At 45.7% G+C, this 24,469-nt stretch overlaps 1 protein-coding gene and 1 non-coding gene across 4 annotated transcripts in view; both read right to left on the reverse strand.

The window, feature by feature from the left end:
- The window catches only part of ZKSCAN5 (zinc finger with KRAB and SCAN domains 5), a 47,763-nt gene extending 33,679 nt beyond the window's left edge, over positions 1-14,084 (reverse strand). The window contains exons 1-5 of one of the 3 annotated variants that reach the window (XM_070779204.1): positions 13,219-13,509; positions 12,369-12,453; positions 11,184-11,272; positions 9,470-9,596; positions 64-6,605 (exon numbers count right to left, since the gene is read on the reverse strand). In XM_070779204.1, the coding sequence (XP_070635305.1) occupies positions 5,392-6,605; positions 9,470-9,596; positions 11,184-11,272; positions 12,369-12,402 (1,464 nt within the window). In that variant the 5' untranslated portion in view covers positions 12,403-12,453; positions 13,219-13,509 and the 3' untranslated portion in view covers positions 64-5,391. Of the gene's footprint in view, positions 6,606-9,469; positions 9,597-11,183; positions 11,273-12,368; positions 12,454-13,218; positions 13,510-13,820 lie in introns of those variants that run through there. The other 2 variants (XM_070779205.1, XM_070779206.1) reach the window with 2 other exon arrangements.
- A 4,571-nt stretch (positions 14,085-18,655) lies between these two features.
- Positions 18,656-18,727, reverse strand: TRNAW-CCA (transfer RNA tryptophan (anticodon CCA)). Its single transcript has one exon. It is a non-coding gene; the product is annotated as a tRNA-Trp (tRNA).
- Positions 18,728-24,469: the final 5,742 nt, after the last annotated feature.

Below are 24,469 nucleotides of genomic sequence, written 5' to 3' on the forward strand. Positions count from 1 at the left end.
CCCTCCTTCTCTTTCTCTTTCCAGAAACTATATTCTTTGGAGTATTTCAGTAATCATGGATTGTATTGCCTTTTGCCATCACACCCAAGATAGACTGAGTTCAATTAGTCTCGGGATGCCCATTGAGAGCCTGTTGCCCTGAAGGAGGAGGGTCTGAGTCAGGAGCACCCCCTCTCCCCAGAACATACTTTCCGCAAGAGCAAAGATGACCCATCAGAGTTGTGCCCTTGTCACTCTTCAGGGACCTCCACTTTTGGACCAAACCTTTTTTTTTCCTTTGAACTTTTTATCTTGTATTGGGGGATAGCTGATTAACAATGTTGGGATAGTTTCAGAGGAACACTGAAGGGACTCAGCCATGCGTATACATGTACCCATTCTCCCCCCCGAACTCTCCTCCCATCCAGGCTGCCACATACCATTGAACAGAGAGAGTTCCATGTGCTACAATAGGTCCTTGTTCGTTATTCATTTTAAATATAGCAGTGTGTATGTTGCAGGAAGGGGGACCCCTTCCAGGGCCCGAAACTGGGCTCTTGTCTAACACTCGAAAATGAATTGTCCAAGGAGACACATGTGCTGACAAAGCAAGAGATTTTATTGGGAAAGGACATCCAGGTGGGGAGCAGTAGGGTAAGGGTGGCTGGCAGTCTTGGGTTTTATGGTGATGGGATTAGTTTCCGGGTGGTCTTTGGCCAATCATTCTAATTCAGAGTCTTTCCTGGTGGCGCACGCATCACTCAGCCAAGATGGATGCTAGCGAGAGGGATTCTGGGAAGTGGACGGACACGCAGTGTCTCCTTTTGACCTTTCCCGAACTCTTCCAGTTGGTGGTGGCTTACTAGTTCTGTATTCCTTATCAGGATCTCCTGTCATAAAACAACTCATGCAAATGTTTACTATGGTGCCTGGCCAGGGTGGGTGGTTTCAATCAGTGTGCTTCCCCTAACATGTACATGACCTTCCCAAACTCCCTAACTGTCCCCCTCTTCCAGTAACCATAAGTTTGTTTCGTGTCTGTGAGTCTCTGTTTTATAAGTTCAAAATATTTTTTTTAATGAAAGTGAGTCCTTTGTTTTTTTAGTACTGATCTCCATGGGATTTATTTACTTCTTTAGAAATGTGGTATCTCAGTGCCCTGACTAGGGATCAAACCTGCACCCCTGCATTGGAAGGTGAAGACTTAACTGCTGGACCACCAGGGAAGTCCCTAGTTATATACTTTTGAATTGTGATACTCCACCAAAAAATATGAACAAGTTTATTGTGAAGTACTGCCAACATATAGGCAAGCGTAGACTAGAACAATTTTAAAGAACATTCACAAATACACCACACAGATGAATCAATTCTTGAGTAGGACATATTTGCTTCATATCATTTTTAAGGAAATAACACACTTGTAATAAATACCATGTATACTCATGAGCCCTCCCTAATCCCATTCCCTCACCTTCAAGCTGACTCATCACCCAAGAAGATGACGTGTCTGTAGTTGTCCAGCATCACGTCCCTGTAGAGGGCCTTCTGAGCCCAGTCCAGTGTGTCCCACTCTTGCCTGGTGAAGTACAGAGCCTTGTCCTGAAAGGACAGCAACCCCTGGAAACAGACTCATTATAGCTGCAGCTCCTACCACAGCTTTGTGGGCCACAGTATTATTGTCCTACAGCCGAGGCTCATCCAGTGAATTTGCAGACTCAGGGCTCAACTCGTCTCCAACCCTCAGGTCACAAATGTTCTTTCTTCCACACTAGAGTCACACGTGTTCTCTCTGGAAGGACACATGGTCAGTATGTGAGGCTTCTCTGGCCGTTTGGTCTCTGCTGTGGTTACTCAACTCTACTCTGGCAGCATAGACAACAGGAGAGTGGACGGCTGTGGCTGTGACCCCATAAAACCACTCCCGGGTCCAGGTGAGTTCGCTGACCCTGCTCTGTGCACTCCCACCTTCCTCATCACACGGTTCTTCTGCCCAGTTCTCATACGAAAGAGATGGCGCCCTCCCAGGACACTGAGAATGGGGCAGCGTGCGGGCTGCTCCCACAGGGATGGACAGGCTACTGGGACTCACTGGCAGAAGCTTCTGGGCTGGCTGTCGTGGGTACCACTATCCGCCAGGTCTGAAGAGGGAGGAAGGGAGGGCTCACTGGGATCCAGAAAGTTGTTGGAGGAGCAAGACTTGAGCCCGGGCCTCAGGGGAGGCAAAGACTTTCCCCTGTGTGGTCCTCACCCCTCCTGTCCTCTCCCCCTGGGCCCCGAGGTCATTCTCTCTCGTCTCCTCCAGGGTCTTAAGCAAATGAGTCTTTTCCCTTTTCCCCATTGTGATATTGTGATTTAAATAAGAAATGTATATTTGGTCTTCCTGCCTGTTTCTGGCAGAGTTCCTAAAGTGCTTGGAATTTCTTAGGGGATAAGTGCAGAGGAGTATCTTTTAACTTGGGCTTTTCTCTTTGGTTTTTTATTTATTTTGGGCTGTGTTGGCTCTTCATTGTTGCACGTGGGCTTTCTCTAACTGAGGCAAGCAAGGGTTACTCTTTGTTGTGGTGTGCAGACTCACTGCAGTGGCTTCTCTAGCTGCGGAGCACAGGCTCTAGGTGCGCAGGCTCCGTAGTTGTGGTGCACCCGCTTAGTTGCTCCATAGCATATGGGATCTTCCTGGACCAGGGATCGAATCTGTGTCCCATGAATTGGCAGGAGGATTTTTATCCACTGTGCCACCAGCCATCAGGGAAGTCCTCCTCAATTTCTGAAGTAGCTGCACAGCCTCAGAGGTGAAATAAGCATCTTGTTATCATAACAAATCCCTCAGCATCTGAGTTTTATGTTAATGAGGAAAACTCCTAAGGATACACCTAGTTGCCAGGGGCCAAGGCCTGTGAGCAAGTTAGAACCTTCACCCCTAGCACCTGAGGGGAGGGGACAGGCTGGGGTTCAGTCAGTCCCCAGAGGTCAGTGACTCGCCCATTACACCTACGCAAGGAACCCCCATGAAAATGCAGACACTGGTTGCTGAACTGGTGGAGGTGCTGGGGGCATGCCCGGAGAGGGTTGGAAGCTCTACTACCCTGCCCCCTGCATCCTGAGCATCTCTTCCATCTGGCTGATCCTGAGTTCTATCCTTTTACAATGAACCAGTGATAAGTAAACTGTTTTTCTCAAATATTTATTTATTTGGCAGCGTCAGATCTTAGTTGCAGCAGGCGGGATCTAGTTCCCTGACCAGGGATTGAACCGGGGCCCACTGAACTGGGAGCTGTGGGGGTCTCAGCCACTGGACCACCAGGGAAGTCTCTAAACTATTATTTCCGAGTTCTGTGAGCCATTCTAGCATCAGTGGGATCTGGTCAGGGAACTAAGATCCCACATGCCTTCAAGCAACTAAGCTCTGACGGGTGCCACACTGAAAGATCCTGCAAGCTGCAACTAAGACTCAATGCAGCCAAATATGTTTTTTTAGGTAGTATGCATTCTGCAGTTGTTGTATCTTCTATAATGTATATGTCAATCAATTCAAGATTGTAGACAGTGTGGTTCAGATATTCTATGTCTTTAATATTTTGTCTAGTTGTTCTATCAACTTCTGAAAAAGGAGTGTTAAAATTTCCAATTATAAAATTGCCCACTTTTTAAAAATTTGTCAGTTATTACTTTGTGATTTTGGAGGCTGTGATACTAAGCACATAATATATTAATAATCCAGAATTCTAAATTTTGTGTATAACACTAAAATCGCATTCATAATTGTAACCCAATTACACATTAAACAATTACTCACCTTGGTGAATTGATCCTTTTATCATCGTAAAATCCTTCTATATCTAAGATAATATCCCTGTTCTTGAATTCTGTTTTATCTGATATTAATATATCCACTCCAGCTTCCTTATGATTAGTGTTTTCATTGTATATTTTTTCATCTTTTGAATTTTCTGTATTTAAAGTATCTTTTACATAAATCAGACCAATGTTTTTTTAGCTGTCTCCCAAATGATACCTAATCAAACTTAGAAGCTTTAGCACAGCAAACTATAAGAAAAATGGAAAGACAGACTGCTATATAATTTTTGCAAATTATGTGATCAACAAGGACCTACTTTCCAAAATATACAAACAGCTCATACAACTCAATAACAAAATACCAAACAATCCAATCAAAAAAATGGGCAGATGATCTAAATAGACATTTCTTCAAAGAAGACATCCAAATGGCCAACAGGCACATGAAAAGATGCTCGATATTGCTAGTCATAGCAACATTTAAGCCAAAACTACAATGAGGTACTACTTCACACGAGTCAGAATGGCCATCATTAATAAGCCTACAGAGAATTTCCTGGTGGCCAAATGGTTAGGGCTCTGCACTTCCACTGCAGGAGGTAGGGGTTTGATCCCTGGTCGGAGAACTAAGGTCCTACCTGCCTTGGGACAACTAAGCCCATGTGACACAACTAGATTCTGTGCACCGTGATGAAAGATCCGACATCTCAACGAAGACACTGTGTGCAGCAACTAAAACCCAATGCAGTCTAATTAATTTTAAAAGGTGAGGTTATTAGCAGGAGAAAGATAAAGCACAAACAAGGACACAAAGAGCTCTTGTCAGCTAATGTAGATTGTTAATATCCTTTCGGCTGCCTATAACCCTCTTACCCCGTTAGGTTGATCCTCGTGCAGAAAGAATTTCAGTCAGTGCTACTTTTCATCCTGGTTGCACATTGATTAACACGAGAATTTTTAAAATTATTTTTATTGAAGTATAGTTGATTTATAATATTGTGTTAGTTTCTCATGGACAGCAAAATGATTTGGTTATCACTTTTTCAGATTCTTTTGTTATAGGTTATTATAAAATATTGAGCATAGCTCTTTGTGCCACACAGTAGGTCCTTTTTGTTTACCAATTTTATATATAGTAGTTTGGATATGTTATTTCTGATTTCCTAACTTATCCCCCTCCAGGACCTTTTTCCTTTGGTAAGAAGTTTGTTCTCTATGACTGTGAGTCTGTTTAGTAAATAAGTTTATTTGAATCATTTTTTAGATTCCACATATAAATCATATCATATTTGTCTTTCTCTGTCTGACTTACTTTAGTATGATAATCTCTAGGTCCATCCTGGTCGCTTCAGTCATGTCCAACTCTTAGTGACCCTTTGGACTGTAGCCCACCAGGCTCTTCTGTCCAAGGGATTCTCCAGGCAACAATACTGGAGTGGATTGCCATGCCCTCCTCTAGGGGATCTTCCCAATTCAAGGATCGAACCCCCATCTCTTATGTCTCCTGCATTGGCAGGCAGTTTCTTTACCACTAGTGCCACCTGGGAAGACCAATATTTGGAGCTCTGTATAATAAGGAGATAGTGCATAATTATTTCATCAATTCACTGCCTTCTATTCACCATGAATTTCTCCATGTTGATGATAGGCTGAACACATACTGAAAGTTTTCTCACATTTCTTATATTTATAGCGTTTTTCCCCTGCATGAGTTTTCTGGTGTTGAATAAGAGAAGAACTCTGGCTAAAGGCTTTGTCACAATCATTGCATTTATATGGTTTCTCTCCAGTGTGAGTTCTTAGATGCTTTGTCAGGGATGAGCTCTGGCTGAAGGCTTTCTCACATTCTTTACACTTGTAAGGTTTCTCTCCAGTATGAATTCTCTGGTGTCTTATGAGAGCTGAGCGATCACTGAAGGCTTTTCCACATTCATGACATTTGTAAGGTTTCTCCCCAGTGTGGGTTCCTTGATGTTGAATAAGAGCTGAACAGTAACTGAAAGCCTTCCCACATTCACTACATTCATAGGGCTTCTCCCCTGTGTGAGTTCTCTGATGTTGAGTAAGGCCTGACCTGTCACTAAAGGCCTTCCCACACTCTTTACACCCATAGGGTTTTTCTCCAGTATGGACCCTCTGATGTTTAATAAGGGAGGAGGTGTCATTGAAAGCTTTCCCACACTCTTTACATTTATAGGGCTTCTCTCCAGTGTGTATTCTATGGTGCTGGATGAGGTACGTGCTTTGGTTGAAGGCCTTCCCACATTCATTGCACTCATAGGGCTTTTCTCCAGTATGAATGATATGATGTTGAATAAGCGCTGAACGGTGACTGAAAGCTTTCCCGCATTCATTACACTCGTAAGGTTTCTCTCCAGTGTGGATTCTCTGATGCTGGATAAGGGATGAGCTCCGGGTGAAGGCCTTTCCACATTCAGTACATACATAGGGTTTCTCTCCTGTGTGAATCCTCTGATGTAGGATAAAAGCTGAGTAGTAGCTGAAGGACTTGCCACACTCACTGCACTTCCAAGGCTTTTTCACTGAGTAAATGTTCTGATGTTTAATTGGGTTCGAACTTTCCCCGATTTCAGTACAATCCTCCATAGGATTTCTCTTGTGCTTAATTATGACTTGCCTTAAATCTTTCTTCAGATTTCCTTGCTGCCTTTCTAACATGCCTCCACATTCCCAGGTTTTTATCCATCTGGAGTCCCAGGAATCATCCTTTATAAGTCTTTCTGTTATCAGCTCCCTTTCTGATGATACTCCTTCAGAACCTTCCTGCATTGAAAGGGACACTTTAGTTTCAGGTGTAGATTCAGAATCTGAAATAAATAAAGAGTACAGATATTTGTGTTCTCTGTGGAGAGAAAGAAAACTGCTGAGGTGGCAAGAAGTTAAAGAAAATTAAATTGATGTCCTTTAAAAATGTTTGAATGTTCTCAGAAAAAGCCTCATGGCAATGGCAGGTGACAAAGTTTCAGTGAATAACACTGATGGGGAAATGATGAAGCTGAAGCACAATACAAGGTCAGATAATGATGATGCTACACCTGAAAGAATGGGAAACTGAACAGACTAGCCAGGGAAGAAGATAAGCAGGCAGGATGAAAATAAATGTCAACAAAATAACTGAGGAAGTGGGCGGGGTGGGGGGATGAAAACACAGGTTGAAATTGGGCAATTTTGAAAAAGTACTGGACAAAAAAATCGCTTACACGAAGACATATATTAGTGACAACCTGCCAGGAGCCGGCATAATGTATATTGAGTGCATATTGCATATTGAGTGCAGCACTTTCCACAGCATCATCTTTCAGGATCTGGAATAGCTCAACTAGAATTCTATCACTGCCGGGAGCAAGCGTGAGGAGCTCCACCCATGACAAAGGTCATGAGGAAGGAGGCTCGGCATACGCAAAGGCGGGATCGAGCCTCAGGAGTCCCCCTGGAAATTCTCGAGCATCTAGCCCCCAAAACCAGAGTCTGCCTACTTTCTGCTTTGTGCTCTCACCTACACCTCTGACTTTACGGGGGGCTGTCCCCCACTACCTCTCTCTGAAAAAAGAGTTAGCTTACAGCTCCAGTTAATAATTCCTGGGTGTGACAGTGTTTCAACCTACAAACTCCTTTGGAAGTCCTCTAGCCTGCCTGAATAGGTTTTTCAGGCCATATGTGATTGCTCAGAGCCTCCCAACTGTGAGAGGCATGAGATGTTCTAAACTGTCTAAATACAGATTCCTTTGAGCAGTTAAAAGATTGATTAGGAATTGTATTGGTGAAGGGATTTTCACTTGTTGGGCCAATGTTTGCTGCTAAATTTCCATATCCCTTACCTGCTGTGTCCCTGGCAGTGTATTGATTAATATAATTGGTGTAAGTAGTAGCTTTAATGTTTGTAACCTGGGACCCTTGAGTTAATTCTTTTTCTTGTTATAGCCCACCACACCTTTGCTCTGTAGGAATGCAACTTTATCTAATGCTTTTGGAGGGTGGCTCCTGACCAATCACCTTTAGAGAAAAATTAGTTTTCTGAAGAAAGGGTCTTAAAATGTTAACAGGCCTCGGGGCCAGAAGATGATGCAAATCACCTAAGCTTTTGCATATGATTAGTTTGCAGGAAGAAAGCCTGGCTTGCTGCATGACTCTACCCCTTCCCCCATTATCCTCTATGCATAACTTAAGGTATAAAAACTACTTTGGAAAATAAAGTGCGGGCCTTGTTCACCGAAACTTGGTCTCCCCATGTCGTTCTTTCTCTCACCTTCTGGCTGAATTATTCAGCCTCTTTTCTCCACTGAATTTCCTCACTGAGCTATCCTTATTTCAGCCTCTTTTCTTCACTGAATTTTCCTACTGAGCTATCCTTATTCTATTACTCTTTATATCCTTAATTAACGTTTAATTAAGCATTTGTTTCCTGATCCTCGCCGACGCTGTCCCCGCTTCAAATTCCCTGGATCCACTGGGGCTGGACCCCGGCAACAACCATATTTGATTTTTAAAATCATTACCTTTAGTCCTTTTTTAAAAGCAGATTTTTTGTTTGTTTGTTTAGTGTATGCTTTCCCTATGATTTTGTGTCTCCACTAACCACTGCCTCCTCCCTCCCTCCATTCTTTCTTTCCCTTCTTTTCTTCCTCCTTTCCTTCTTTCCCTCTCTCTCACCTTTCTTTCTTCCTTCCTTTATTGCCAAAGTCAAATTTCTCAGATTTTGGATATCATCTCATCACATACTTGCTCCTGACTCACCACAGTCTGGCTTCTCTCCCCACCACTCAGTTGGAATTGCTCTCACTAAAGTCACTAACCATTTATATGTCACCTAAATCCAGTGGATTCTTTTCATCTGTAGATCACCTGGGCCTCTCAACAGCACTTGACACCATGTGCTCCTCCTAACAACATTTTCCTGGTGCTTTTCTCCCCATCTTATTGAGAGAGAATTAACAAACATTCTCTCTTGACTTCTGTATTACTAAGCTCTCCAGGTTTTTTCTCCTGATCCCTACTTATTTGGAAGTTTTCCTGCTGTTCCTTCTTCTGAAATGTTGATGCTTCTCAGTGTTCTGTCTTAGGCTCCCCTCTTTGGTCCCTGTCCCCCCGCCCCCCACTGTCTCCTTTAAAGACATCATCCCAGACTTCCCGCTGGTCTAGTGGTTAAGAATCCACCTGCCAATGCAGGGGACATGGGTTTGATCCCTGCTCCAGGAAGGTTCCACATGCTGCAGGGCAACTAAGCTCACGGGCCTCAACTAGTGAAGCCCACACACCCTAGAACCTACGCTCCACAGCGAGAGAAGCCACTGCGAGGAGAACCCCACGCACCGCAAGGAGAAGGTAGGCCTTGCTCTCTGAAACTGGAGAAAGCTCGAGAAGTGACAAAGACACAGCACAGCCAGAAAGATAAAAATAATAAATAAACAAAATTATATACTTATACATATGTATGTAAAGGAGCTGTCCTTTTTCATTTCCACAGATGGTGAACTTTGACTTGCCAGGAGAGAAAAGAAGCCCAATTCTGAGCTCAAAGTCATCAGGGATCCCCTACGGGATCAGAGCTCTCTGGATCGTAAGCAAAACTATGGCATTTGATGTCATTAGTCACAGTGGAAGTTTTATGTCACAGTAAGCAGTATGAAAAATAACTTTTTTTCAATAAAGTATTGAAAAATAACTTTCTTACCCCAAAATACCAGGTTCCCACAATTCTCCACCTTCATATCCATGCCCATGTGTCTTCGGGCAGAATTCATCTGTTCCTCCTCCACACAGGTGAAGTCCATTTCCTCATCCTTGACTGTCGTCAATTCCTGGAAGAATAAGTACATTCTTATAGGATTTGGTGATCTTTGAGGGAAGAGAACAATCTGGAATAGGAAGTTCTTTTTAATCTGAGCGTTAAAACTTTATTTTAACCATTTTAATGGAATATTCTAATTATTAGTCTGTGTTAGGGAAAACAGTAATAATAGCTAACCTTTCTCTTTTTTTTCTATGTATTAAGTCCTTTGAACAACCTCTTGTAATAATAACTATGTTAGGTAAGTACTATTATTAACATTATCTACAGATGTAAGGACAGATCTGAGATTTGCACCCAGGCAGTCTGACATCAAAGTTAGACTCTTGTTTTAAATTTACTTTTTATACAATTTTTACAGGTTACTAGCCAATATTTGTATAAAAAATAAATTTAAAACAAGAGTCTAACTTTGATGTCAGACTGCCTGGGTGCAAATCTCAGATCTGTCCTTACATCTGTAGATAATGTTAATAATGGTACTTACCTAACATAGTTATTATTACAAGAGGTTGTTCAAAGGACTTAATACATAGAAAAAAAAGATAAATGTTAGCTATTATCACTGTTTTCCCTAACACAGACTAATACAGGTTACTAGCCAATATTTCGGAGAAGGCAATGGCACCCCACTCCAGTACTCTTGCCTGGAAAATCCCATGGACGGAGGAGCCTGGTAGGCTGCAGTCCATGGGGTCGCTAAGAGTCGGACATGACTGAGCGACCTCACTTTCACTTTTCACTTTCACTTTTCCCTTTCATGCATTGGAGAAGGAAATGGCAACCCACTCCAGTGTTCTTGCCTGGAGAATCCCAGGGACGGGCGGGGGGCTGATAAGCTGCCGTCTGTGGGGTCGCACAGAGTCGGACACGACTGAAGCGACTTAGCAGCAGCAGCAGCCAATATTAGAAAATATTGGCTATACTCCCCATGTTGTACAATACATTCTCTTTTTGCAAATATTTATTAGGCTGTGTCGGGTCTTAGTTGAGGGTCTTATGTGAGGCACAAAAGATCTTAATTCTTGGACTAGGGATTGAACTCACATCCTCTGCATTACAAGGCAGAGTCTCATCCACTGGACCACACTGTATGATACATTCTTGAGCCTGTTTTACACCCAATAGTTCATACCTCCCACTCCCCAACCATGTATCCCGCCCCCCACCCCTGCCACTGGTAACCACTAATTTTACATCTGTGAGTCTGTAAAGCTACCAGAATGCCACTTTTGGCCTCCCCTCCCTGCCTCACTGGCCACATCTTCTCAGTCTCCTTTGCTGTTTCCTCTTATCTCCCCGACCTCAAAGTGTTGGAAGGTACGGTAATAAGATCTCATCTCTTTTCTACCTACATTTATTTGCTAGTGATTACAGCTTCATAGTTTGAAATACCATTCACACAGATTCCTCCCAAATTTAAAGCTCCAGCCTGAGCTCCCCCCAGAGCTTCAAGTCTTCAAGGAAAAATTACTTTGGTTCAGTTCTCCAGATGAGATTTCCATGAACCTCCGAAGTGAGATGAAAGGAAGAAATGAGGACACACTCTGAACACCAAACTGAGATTTCACAGGAGGGAAATGAAACTCAAACTTGCCTGGAACTCAACAGGAAGAAGCTCTCCAATAGGTTCCATTTCTTCTGTGCTCTGTTCTTGGGACAAAGAAACATCTTCTGTAGTCATAGCTGGAAAGAGCAGAAGTAAAGCCATGAAGGGGATAAACTCTATCTTCCCACTTACAAATTCGCAAGGACAAAAGCTAGCACAAGCCAGAGGAATTATATACACAAGACCTACTCTACTTAACTCAAAAGGATCAGATACGGATAGAGGAAGATAATAACATGAAAGCACTTTGACCAAAAAGCTAAATGCACATATAGTATGTCAATATTTTGGTACACTCCTATGGGAGTGGAAAAGCGTGACCTGTTCTTTACCACAAAAACAAGCACTGTGGAATATTCTCCCTTCTACAGCATCAGAGGGAATGTGTATGAGCACAGAAGCGCTGAAAGAGGAAGATGAGAGAGGGGAATGTATGACAAGGAGCCTTCTTCAATTCAGTTCAGTTCAGTTCAGTCACTCAGTCGTGTCCGACTCTTTTCGACCCCATGAATCGCAGCACGCCAGGCCTCCCTGTCCATCACCAACTCCCGGAGTTCACTCAGACTCACATCCATCAAGTCGGTGATGCCATCCAGCCATCTCATCCTCTGTCATCCCCTTCTCCTCCTGCCCCCAATCCCTCCCAGCATTAGAGTCTTTTCCAATGAGTCAGCTCTTCACATGAGGTGGCCAAAGTACTGGAGTTTCAGCTTTAGCATCATTCCTTCCAAAGAACACCCAGAACTGATCTCCTTTAGAATAGACTGGTTGGATCTCCTTGCAGTCCAAGGGACTCTCAAGAGTCTTCTCCAACACCACAGTTCAAAAGCATCAATTTTTCGGTGTTCAGCTTTCTTCACAGTCGAACTTTCACATCCATACATGTCCACTGGAAAAACCATAGCCTTGACTAAACGGACCTTTGTTGGCAAAGTAATGTCTCTGTTTTTGAATATGCTATCTAGGTTGGTCATAACTTTCCTTCCAAGGAGCCTTCTTAGTGATTTCCCAACATGATGGCTTACTGAGTTTCTCTACTTTGGGGTCTTCTCCTGACATGTGTCTGTTTCCCTTTCCCATCATGCAGGGGCACCTAACCTTTTCATTCTTATCCAGGGTATTTCCTCCACTTGTCCGCACTTTCAACTCCATGTTTATTTGCGTAATTCTTACCATTTTCCTCAACTTCAATGGTCACATAATCCATGATCAGCTTTTCCTTGTCCTCTTGTTATTGCTAGGACTTCCTCCTAATTCACTGTTTCAGATGAGATAAACATGGACTTTTCAGCAATATATAATCCACTTCTTTGTATAAATCATTCAACTCTACTCTGAAGCTTCAGGGAGAGATTTTGGGGTTAGCCTTGCCCCACTGTGAAATTGATTACACTCCCTGGGGCATCTCCCTCTACGTCTACTCCTAGGAGGCTTATTCCTACACATTTAAGTCCTAGGGCCTCAGTAGTAACTATGTTTTACTTAGAACCTTCATAATTTAGCCTAGATTAAACTTCACAGTTGGAAGACCCTTCTCTGGAGTCCCCAGGTCAGTCACCTACGTTCCACACCAAGGCAAAAACAGGAGAGAGCCAGGGTAGTGACTGTGAGCCTTAGTCACACACCGGTTCTGTATGATGCACAAATTCTCCTAAGACCCTGAAGCACAGAAATGGTTATAAGCTGGCCTCTGATTAACGTCGCAGTAACTAAAAGTAGAGCTCCCACAGTTACTCAATCCTTCCTACTCATAAAACACAAGGCAGTTGATAGGTGGAATCCTTATACATGTGATTCTTCACTCGCTCTTTAAGACCCTGAAAATAAAACAGGCCGGGATTCCTTTGCACGTTCAGAGTCGAACCCCTTACTCTGGACCCCAAATATAGGCAGCCCCGAAAACTTTAATCCAGACACCCTCCCTCCCCTAACCCCCACTCCCGGTGGCTCAGTTGTTAAAAGAGTTGGCTTGCAATGCACGATACTCGGGTTCGATCACTGGGAGAAGGAAATGGCAACCTACTCTGGTATTCTTGCCTGGAAATCCAAAGGACAGAGCCGCCTGGTGACAGAGCCCCCATGATCCATGGGGGTCACAAGAGTCGGACACGATTTAATGGCTAAACCACCAAACTCTCATAGCTCAAGCACAGAAGAGAAATGAGTAAGACATGGACTCCATTCTTTTCTATCTGTCCCCAAAGTTCAGAACCTGCAGTGTTTCAGTGGAGTGACAGGACCTAAAGCCAACACCAGCGGGAGGCGCTCTAGCTCTCCGAACCTCAGAAGCCGAGCCCTCCAACCCTCACTCTCCCCTTCCCCAAATCCCCCGTCCGCCATGCCCCCTTCAGGCTCCCGGACTCCATTTCCCAGAGTACCTAGCGGCAACCTCGCTTCCGGGGCGCCCCTTAGCTCAGAACAAGGGTAGCCGCCGGCTCGCTACCCAGCCGGAAATACCCGGCGGAGCGCCCGAGGGGTGGGGCCGGGAGGCAGGCAAGGCCCAGCCCTTCTCCCGCTGAGGCCGGAACCTGAGAGCCTGGCCGGCGCCGCAGCAGGTGGCGTTAGAGCGGCGCGCTTGACGGACGGGGCGCGGAGACTCGCGCCTCTGACCCGGCTTTCTCTTACCTACGGACTCGTTGCGGACTTGGCTCCGGCTCCCGGGTTGGATCCCCTCCGGGCAGCGCTCTGGGAGGGGCGGGGGAGGCGGACACCGTCGCCTTCTGGACCCACCGAGCTGCGGGGAGACAAAAGGCTCGAGCCCGAGGCTCTGTCTGGAGTCGCATCTGCGCACTTGGAGGCGACCGCGCCGGGTCGGGGGTCCCGGCGGAAGGACTCCACTTCCCAGAGGGCTCGGGGACAGCGGTGTCTGTTCTGGGGCGTCTGCAGAGCGAGGGGAGAGAACTGCGGGCCTTCCTAGTCGGCCTCGAAGTGGAGATCATTCTCCACTTGATCTCTTTTCTGAATAAACTGAGAAGCTCCGAGCGATTTTAGCGTTTGATTATTCGCTGGGGGTGGGCGATGCGGCGCTATGACACAAAGTTTTTTGCTAGTATTTCTTTCTTATGATAGCCTCAATTCTGGACACCGAATGCTAACGCTGATTTGGTTGAAAGCATTCTGGCTGATTTAAAAAGCATTGGACGGAGTGAGAAGCCGTTCTCCTGATAAATGAATAAAGTATGAGTTGGCAAGGAAAAGATGTGAGAAAGCAGCAAACAGGGAGAATTGTGCGGCCCTGGGAACGTCAGTAGATGGTTGGAAGGCATCACCGACTCAATGGACATGAGTTTGGGTAGGCTCCGGGAGTTGGTGGACAGGGAGGCCTGGCGTGCTGCGGTTCATGGGGTCGCAAAGAGGCGGACACAACTGAGCGACTGAACTGAACTGAGGAACGTCAGTATGGGGAGGGCCACTCCCTGGAGTCTAAGATCAAACAAGGCAAAAGATACTTCTACCCTCAGTGTCAGGAACACTGGAGGCTCTAGGTCTAGTTCTTCACAGAAATCCAGAGAAACCCACTGCATCTCAGTTGGCATTCTAGTCCAAATCACCATAGTCACCTAAACACTCTCCACCCCTAATCTTTCCTTTCCTCAATCCGTGCTATTCAAAGCAGCCAAGATGAAGATTTAAAAATTAAATCTATTTTGTCACTCTTCTCAGAACTTTTCAATAACTCCTTCTGCCCTGGAGTAAAATGTAAACTCCTTAATTAAATGAAAACATGTGAGAGAAACCAGACACAGAAGGTAATATTTTGTTTCATTTCATTTATAGCAAGTATTCAGAATAGATAAATCTATGGAAACAGTGATTTTCCATATAGTGATTTTTCAAATAGTGATTGCCTAAGGCTGGAGGGGACAGGGGCACAAGGGAATGAAGGGTGACTGCTAATGGGTAAAGGGTTGTTTTGGTGATATATATATATAAAAAACTGTTCTAAAGTTGACTATGGTGAAGGCTGTACAAGTCTGTGAACATACCCAAAGCAGTTCTGTGTACTTTTTTGCCCCGCCCTTTTCCTTGGAAGAAAAACTATGACCAACCTAGACAGCATACTAAAAAGCAGAGACATTACTTTGCCAACAAAGGTCTGTCTAGTCAAAGCTATGGTTTTTCCAGTAGTCATGTGTGGATGTGAGAATTGGACTATAAAGAAAGCTGAGCACCAAAGAATTGATGCTTTTGAACTGTGGCGTTGGAGAAGACTCTTGAGAGTCCCTTGGACTGCAAGGAGATCCAACCAGTCAATTCTAAAAAGAAATCAGTCCTGAATATTCATTGGAAGGACTGATGCTGAAGCTGAAACTCCAATACTTTGGCCACCTGATGGGAAGAACCCACTCATTTGAAAAGACCCTGATGCTGGGAAAGATTGAAGGCGGGAGGAGAAGGGGAGGGTAGTGGATGAGATGGCTGGATGGCATCACTGACTCGATGGACATGAGTTTGAGCAAGCTCTGGGAGATGGTGATGGACAGGGAGGCCTGGCGTGCTGTAGTTCATGGGATCACAAAGAGTTGGACACTACTGAGCTACTGAACTGAACTTAACTGGGCATGTAAGATCTTAATTTCCAGACCAGGGATTGAACCTGAATCTCTTCCAGCAGAAGCACAGTTTTAGCCACTGGACCACGAGGGAAGTCCTGACCATATGCTTTAAAAGAGTGAATTATATCTCAGTAGAGCTCTTTTAAAACACATTAAATTTATAGTGGTATAACCAGGGAAATGGTTTTACAGGAAGACTTTTATAAGATGTGTAAGGATGTAGAGACAGAAAAATCCCAGCAAAGTTGTCCATCCACACAAGAGCCTTGATTTTTCTCTGAGATGTTTGAATTTGGGTCATTTTAAGTTTTCTCATCAGAATGTCCTGTGTTTGACAAAATTTCTTTTAAAAAACATATTTTACTCTTAAAAACAACAACTAGTAATTGCATTCTTTACAAACTGGGGCAAAATAAAAACTCTTAGAGTTGTGACTCAAGTACATGAAGGTTTGGAGGGAGAGGGTCTCCATTCTGATCATATCATCTCTTCAGTCTCTGTTTTGTGTTTTGCTTCTTATATGTCAAAATCTCTTCAGATTGATTAGGAGACAGGGACCTCCTTGAGAGCCCAATTTATTTTATTCTCGACCACAGCTCGTAGAAGGGGGCTTGGACATCCTGGAACATTATGTGGGTGTGTGTGGGTGTGAGTGTAATCCTGTTATGATTTTGCAAATGTTTGGGAAATAAATTACCATAACCGCTCTTTAGAGTAACTCTAAAGAGGAGAAAACCTTCAGAAGCGAAGCAACCAGCATAGACAGCGGACTCCCCCAGCAGCGCCCGTTTCTCTTTAGAGAAGCCGGCGCATGGCCAGTGGGGCAGGTGAGTAAGTTTCAGGCACCTGGAGGTACTGAAGGGATGGAGGAAATGTCAGGCATGACCGGCCCCAGGCAGGTAGCACGGAGAGCCAGTCCTGCAGGAACATGGACCTAAGGAGGGGGAGCACAGGTCTGGTCTCCAAGCCACTTTCGTGCCCTCGCAGTAGGACTAGCTCCAGCTAAAGTGTGAGGAAGGGAGAACAATTCTTTCCCTGGATAGTGGAACTTCCCCCTGGCACCTGCTGATCCTTAGGCAGCTACTGTGTCAGTGGGAACCCACCCACCCTCACCCGCACAAACACACACATTCCTCTGGCTTAGGCGCTATGGGAACCTCGGTCCGGGAGAAGGGGCCAGACCAGCAGCGCTGCTCTGAGGATGGGCGGATCCTCAAAAGTCCAGGGACCGCAGGTTCTTTGAGCAGGCGAGGTTCGTGTTATCCGAGCCCCTTTCCCCTAACTCTGTCTATCTCTACTTTTTCCACCTTTCCACCTTGCTTGTTCGTTATCCAGTCGCTCAGTCGTTTCCGACTCTTTGAAACCGTATGGATTGCTTCCCTGTACTATTAATACATCCCAAACCCTCTGGATGCAATGGATCACAAATATTGAATTCTGCAACGGAGAAGTGAGGAAGTTAGCACATAAAATATAAAACAGACTAATACATAAAACACATTACCTTGTCATCCGGGTAACTGTTATACCCTCAATCCTGAGATTTCACTAACTATTAACCTTTTAAAAGTCACACCCTGCAGACTTTCCTGGTGGGCCAGCGGCTAAGGGTTTTGCCTTACAATGCAGGGGACACAGGTTCGATCCCTCGTTCGAAAACTAATGTCTGCGACGCAGCCAAATAAATATACATTCAAAAGCGAAAACCCCCACCCACAATTTGTAGGCAGGGTTTTTTTTTTTTTTTCCTTCCTCCTGCCCAGCAGCAAGGCTTATGACACTTTAATTCCCCTATCACTGATTGAGGGCTTTCCTGGAGGCTCAGATGGTAAAGAATCTGCCTGCAATGCAGGAGACCCAGGTTCAATCACTGGGGAAGATCCCCTGGAGAAGGGAATGGCTACCCACTCCAGTATTCTTGCCTGGAGAATCCTACTCCAATATTCTTGCAGAATTCCATGGACAGAGGAAACTGGCGGACTCCACGAGGGTCACAAACAATCCGACACGACTGAGCGACTAACACTTTTTTTCACCATGGATGGAACCCGGCCCTCAGCTCCCGTCCCTCAGCTCTGAGAGCACAAAGCCCTAACCACTGTTTACCTATCTATTCATTTATTAAGCTCAGAAACAGAAAGACTTTCAAACTGATGAGGGATTGGGGCCGGCTTAATTAATTCATTAAGTGAAAGCTAAATCCTGGTAAGTCTACAACAGTCTCCATTTCCTTTAACTTGGGTTTTTCCTTGCTCAGGTCATGTATCTGGAACTTGATTGAATCACATCCCTCTGGGAGATACGCATTTAAATGAAATCTAAGTAACAGCATGGTAAATTCCAGAGTAATTTTTTCCCCACTCCAGTAGAGTTCAAAAACTCCATCATCAACATAGTAACTTTTTAATCAGCTTCACACTGTATTGTCTTTAACCACAATGTTCAGGGGGCTTTTGACAGAGGAAGCTCAAACCATGAAGTTTGTGGGGTGGTGGTGGCTGGGATGGGGTGAGAGGGCAGAGAACCTGACTTCATCAAAGTGACACAAATATCAACCCAGGGAGACTATACCATATCTGTGTGGGGACCAAATAAAACTGTTCACATCAGGGTGAATTCATTAGCGAAGTCTCCTCACGCCCTGTTTTGCTGTCCCATCTGAGGTCATCTGATGTCCCCTCTGAAGCTTAGTCCTGATAAGGAAAAGAACCAAACAACTGACATTTCGGCTCACCTGGGTTTTCTTACCTTTCAGTTAGTGCCTGTCTACTGCTGAATGGTTCGCAAGAAGTCTCTCTGGACTAAGGAAAAGATAGGAGAAAATCTCCTGCTGGGAGCCCGCGGGCAGACAATTGTTTGGTTCACTACCGAATTTATCTCTTGGCGCAAGAGAAAAAAGTACCTTGACCCCGACGTGATTTGAACACGCAACCTTCTGATCTGGAGTCAGACGCGCTACCGTTGCGCCACGAGGTCCTGGTGGTGGTTCCTCCTGTAATGCCTTAGGGGGACAACTTCAGAGGTTGTCAGGTGTGAGTTCTGTTCTGCTTTTGTTTTCTTTTACTGCTCTTACTACCATTTAGGAATGACTGTAAGCTCCTTGTCCCTTTTATAATGAGTCTATTCAAAGTGAGATGTAAATGAAGCAGGGTCAGGAGCTTAGGGCTCAAAGAATATTCGACCCCCCTCATTCCGGGAAACCCACTCTCCCTACAGAGGTTTTTTTTTTAGGGAGGGATGTTTGGGAAGAGACTGGAAAACGAGAAGTCCGGCTGTCAGGGAAGGCGGGGTGGGGTGACTGGCGCTCCGGGTGCTTTCTTTTTTCCCAGTCTTTCTGCAGGCGGCACGCCACGAGGATTTGGATGTTGAGGCCGGGGTGGGGGGGGGGACGGGGGTGGTGGTGGTGGTGTCACACCTACGGAGGAACACAACTTCCCTTTAACAAAAAGGGGCTTAGAAATTTTTTTGCTTTAAAAAAATAACATTCACACATGGGAGACAGGGTAAATTAGGAACTTGGGATTAAAACAAACACACTATATAAAATAGATAAATAACAAGGACCTACTCTATAGCACAAAGAACTATATTTTGTGCTATATCTAGCAATATTCTTTAATGGAAAAGAATCTGAAAAAGAATGCATCCTCAGTCATGTCTGACTCTGCAACCCTATGGGCTCCTCTGTCCATAGGATTTCCCAGGCAAGAATCCTGGAGCGGGTTGCCATTTCCTTCTCCAGGGGATCTTCCCGACCCAGGGATTGAACCCGTGTCTTTTGTGTCTCCTGCATTGGCAGGAGGATTCTCTACCACTGAGCCGTAGATGTATATATATCTGAATCACTTTGCTGCAACCTGAAATATTGTAAATCAATTATACTTCCATTAAAAACATTAAAAATTAGAAGTTTAATAACTCCAAAGTAGCCCAGAGAAATAGCAGTTTTGAAGAGGGCAATGTGGCATAAACAGACTGTTCAAGGTGATAGATCACTGTATGTCAGCATGCTGAAGAAAGGGTTAATTGAAAAGATAGAATTTGAAGATGCCAGAAAGAAAGATATAACCATATAACCAATGAAGCAAATCCCTTTCACAGTGAGACTGGCTCCTAGGTCCATGGGATTTCCCAGGCAAGAATACTGGAGCTGGTTGCCATCTCCTTTTCCAGGGGACCTTCCCAACCCAGGGATCGAACCTGTGTTTCTTGTGTCTCCTGCACTGGCAGGTGGATTCTTTATCACTGTACCATAGATGTATATACAGTGAGACTGAAGTAAAAAGTGAAAGTCGCTCTTTGCAACCCCATGGATTGAATTCTCCAGGCCAGAATACTGGAGTGGGTAGCCTTTCCCTTCTCCAGGGGATCTTCCCTACCCAGAGATAGACCCAGGTTTCCCGCATTGCAGGCGGATTCTTTACCAGCTGAACCACAAAGGAGGCATCCTAAGTCTTTTATTTCAGATTTGACTTTTCTAGCAAGAGAAGGGGGGACAGACGCGCTCCCATAATGCATTAAACAGGGATACTATGGATAATTTTATTTCACTTCTGGGTGGTGAGAGGATGACTCCTCTCTCACCCAATGAGGTCTGTGGCAGTAGTGGTAAATTACATGTGTAGAGGAGCCCTGGCGAGCTGCCCAGGCCATGGGGAGAGCGACTGAGCACATCAGGTTAAAGAAGGGGGATTAGAAGCCAGATGAACACAGAGCAGGTTGGTTATAGATGTCGGGGTTTCAGGGAAAATAATGTCATTAGAGAAACATTAATTTATTGGTGTTCAGTGCCCAAATTACACTCTGGCTCTCACCCTAGCCTCTGTTACCCAGGGAGGGTGGGGTAGGGGGTTGGGGGTGGGTGGCCACACTTCCCACGTCCCGCTTTCCTCTCCCCATCCTGGGGGCGCCAGGCGGGACAGGGGGAGACTGTCACCTATGGGCCAGAGAGGCCGGCGTGGACAGTAGGGAATAGGTTTGGCGGCCACGTGGCCCCAGCACCCGGGTGGTCTTGAAATGATGACAGAAGTATGAAAGTCACGGAGGAGCCTCCAAGGGGAACGTCAGCGCTCTTGCAGGTGGAGTTAAACTTCTAATTCTTAGACAGTCTTCATTAAATACCAATATGCAAAATGTGAAAAAAAGAAAAAGAAGGGGCATCTTGAGGCTTGTTTACCATCACCAAGGATGCTGCTGCTGCTGCTAAGTCGTTTCAGTCATGTCCGACTCTGTGCGACCCCATAGACAGCAGTCCACCAGGCTCCCCTGTCCCTGGGATTCTGCAGGCAAGAACACTGGAGTGGGTTGCCATTTCCTTCTCCAATGCATGAAAGGGAAAAGTGAAAGTGAAGTCACTCAGTGGTGTCTGACTCCTAGCGACCCCATGGACTGCAGCCTACCAGGCTCCTCCGTCCATGGGATTTGCCAGGCAAGAGTACTGGAGTGGGGTGCCATTGCCTTCTCCATCACCAAGGATACCAAAGCCTGAAAGATGATGCTGTGAAAGTGCTGCACTCAATATGCCAGCAAATTTGGAAAACTCAGCAGTGGCCACAGGACTGGAAAAGGTCAGTTTTCATTCCAATCCCAAAGAAAGGCAATGCCAAAGAATGCTCAAACTACTGCACAATTGCACTCATCTCACACGCTAGTAAAGTAATGCTCAAAATTCTCCAAGCCAGGCTTCAGCAATACGTGAACCGTGAACTTCCTGATGTTCAAGCTGGTTTTAGAAAAGGCAGAGGAACCAGAGATCAAATTGCCAACATCCACTGGATCATGGAAAAAGCAAGAGAGTTCCAGAAAAACATCTATTTCTGCTTTATTGACGATGCCAAAGCCTTTGACTGTGTGGATCATAATCAACTGTGGACAATTCTGAAAGAGATGGGAATACCAGACCACCTGATCTGCCTCTTGAGAAATGTGTATGCAGGTCAGGAAGCAACAGTTAGAACTGGACATGGAACAACAGACTGGTTCCAAATAGGAAAAGGAGTACATCAAGGCTGTATATTGTCACCCTGCTTATTTAACTTCTATGCAGAGTACATCATGAGAAATGCTGGACTGGAAGAAGCACAAGCTGGAATCAAGATTGCCGGGAGAAATATCAATAACCTCAGATATGCAGATGACACCACTCTTATGGCAGAAAGTGAAGAGGAACTCAAAAGCCTCTTGATGAAAGTCAAAGTGGAGAGTGAAAAAGTTGGCTTAAAGCTCAACATTCAGAAAACGAAGATCATGGCATCCGGTCCCATCACTTCATGGGAAATAGATGGGGAAACAGTGGAAAGTGTCAGACTTTATTTTTCTGGGCTCCAAAATCACTACAGATGGTGACTGCAGCCATGAAATTAAAAGACGCTTACTCCTTGGAAGGAAAGTTATGACCAACCTAGATAGCATATTGAAAAGCAGAGACATTACTTTGCCAACAAAGGTCCGTCTAGTCAACGCTATGGTTTTTCCTGTGGTCATGTATGGATGTGAGAGTTGGACTGTGAAGAAGGCTGAGCGCCGAAGAATTGATGCTTTTGAACTGTGGTGTTGGAGAGGACTCTTGAGAGTCCCTTGGACTGCAAGGAGATCCAACCAGTCCATTCTGAAGGAGATCAGCCCTGGGATTTCTTTGGAAGGAATGATGCTAAAGCTGAAACTCCAGTACTTTGGCCACCTGACCCAAAGAGTTGACTCATTGGAAAAGATTCTGATGCTGGGAGGGATTGGGGGCAGGAGGAGAAGGGGACGACAGAGGATGAGATGGCTGGATGGCATCACTGACTCGATGGACGTGAGTCTGAGTGAACTCCGGGAGTTGGTGATGGACAGGGAGGCCTGGCGTGCTGCGATTCATGGGGTCGCAAAGAGTCGGACACGACTGAGCGACTGATCTGATCTTCAGGCTACCAAGTGCGGGGCGGGGCTTCCGTGGCCCCGCCCAATGACTACCAATCCCTAAGCAGCTTTCTGCCGGGCTTTTAAGACCCTTGCTGGGCGGTCCTGGGTTCAGCAGGCTTTTCATTTCCAGCTAGCGCAGTGATCCTGGAACCACCAGCGTCTCTGAGCTCCAAAAAATCCACCAACGAACTGTGGGACGTATTGTGACTCACCTGCGCAGACAGTAGGTGGGGTGAAGGAGGGGAAGGACTCTCCGCGGCGGGGGCGGGGCCCGCAGGCGCTGCTTCGGGTGACCCCGCCCTGGGGAGTCAGGTGGGGGTGGGGACGGGGACAGGCACCACGCCCCATTGTGACACGTCCCGAGCCTCAGCGGGGATTGGCCGGGCGGACGTGGGGTGTGGGGTGGGTATAAAGCCCTGGTCGCCAGGGCCAGCACTGGACACAGTCTTGGTGCCCAGAGGAGGCTCCTCAGCTCCTGCTCCTTCTGCTGGCCCCTTTCTTCCAGGCACCTTTTAAAGCTGACGCTACCGAGGTGACCACTTAGGGCACCAGCTCCTCTTCGGAGTCTCGGTCATGGACTCTGGTCTCCCATTTCTTCACCCCTTGGGGAAGCTAAAAACAAAGGCAGAGAAACACAGAAAAGCCATTGGGTTTGGAAGGAAAAACTATTATTCCGATGCTGGCGGAATTGTGGCAACAGGATGCCACCACCAGGATGAACACCAGGAGCTCAGTGACCCTCACAAGATTATGGGAAATCTCAACCAGCTTCAGGAGCTCTGGCTGACAAGGGAAAGAGACATGAGAGTGTGAAAGTACCGTGGGCAGTGAGATCCACTTGCAGGACACTGGAGCGCAAAAGAGAACCTCAGAAGGGATAGATGTCAGGTACTTGTCACAGCAAGTCGTTTCTAGTGTCGAAAAATCTGCAGACTTCTTTGACCAGGGAGATGGAAAAGGTCAGATGGGCAGGTACTGGATGCTTGGAGGAGGCGGAATCATGACAGGTGCTCACTGCTTGGAGCACCAGCCGGAGAGGAAGATGTGGGTAGAAACTTGGAACACATCAGATCCGAGTGAGCACCATCCACCATCGTCGGGTTCAGGGTCTGCAGGAGGAGAAAAGGGAAGGCATGCTGAGCAGTCAGCCTCATTTAGTGCATTTTCTTTTCCATCAAAGCAGATGAGTGAGCATGTGAGTCCCTACTAACGACTTCTTCATGGGGGAGTTGCCAGCACAATGGTTGTCCCACCTGTGACATTAACATGTACTCCTACCAGGCACACTTGGAGAGCAGTGTGTCCGTGGGATGAGGTCCACGCTCCTTGCACCCCGTGGCTCCCTTCTGAGCTGTGGGAGGCCTCCTTCCACCTGTCCAGGAACTGAGGGTGAGAGGTTTCTGGCAATCCCTCAAGGAATCTGGGTAATGGTTAATTATGGTCTTGTTTTGAACAGGCTCCCCCCTCCCATTGTCTTAGCATCCCACCAGGTCCAGCTACCTTGAAAATTCACATCCTTTGCATGGGGACCTCCGCAAAACATGAAAGGAGGAAAGACCTCATAAAGCTTTCCCCAGCATTTAAATATGAAAAATTTGAAATCTAATGGATGGCTGAAAGAATTTTACAGTTTATACCTGTATCCTGCAAACATTTATCATTAATATTTAAAGGCACTTAACTTTAGCACATATCCATCCATCCCCCATTCACCAACCCATCTTATTTTTATCCACTTCAAAGAAAACTGCAGACATCAGTAAACGGTACGTCAGTAGTCCCGTGCATGTGTTGGATTAGGCCCAGGGAGCCCCT

The sequence above is a fragment of the Bos indicus genome, chromosome 25 (genome assembly GCF_029378745.1).
Source record: "Bos indicus isolate NIAB-ARS_2022 breed Sahiwal x Tharparkar chromosome 25, NIAB-ARS_B.indTharparkar_mat_pri_1.0, whole genome shotgun sequence".
Classification (NCBI taxonomy): domain Eukaryota; kingdom Metazoa; phylum Chordata; class Mammalia; order Artiodactyla; family Bovidae; genus Bos; species Bos indicus.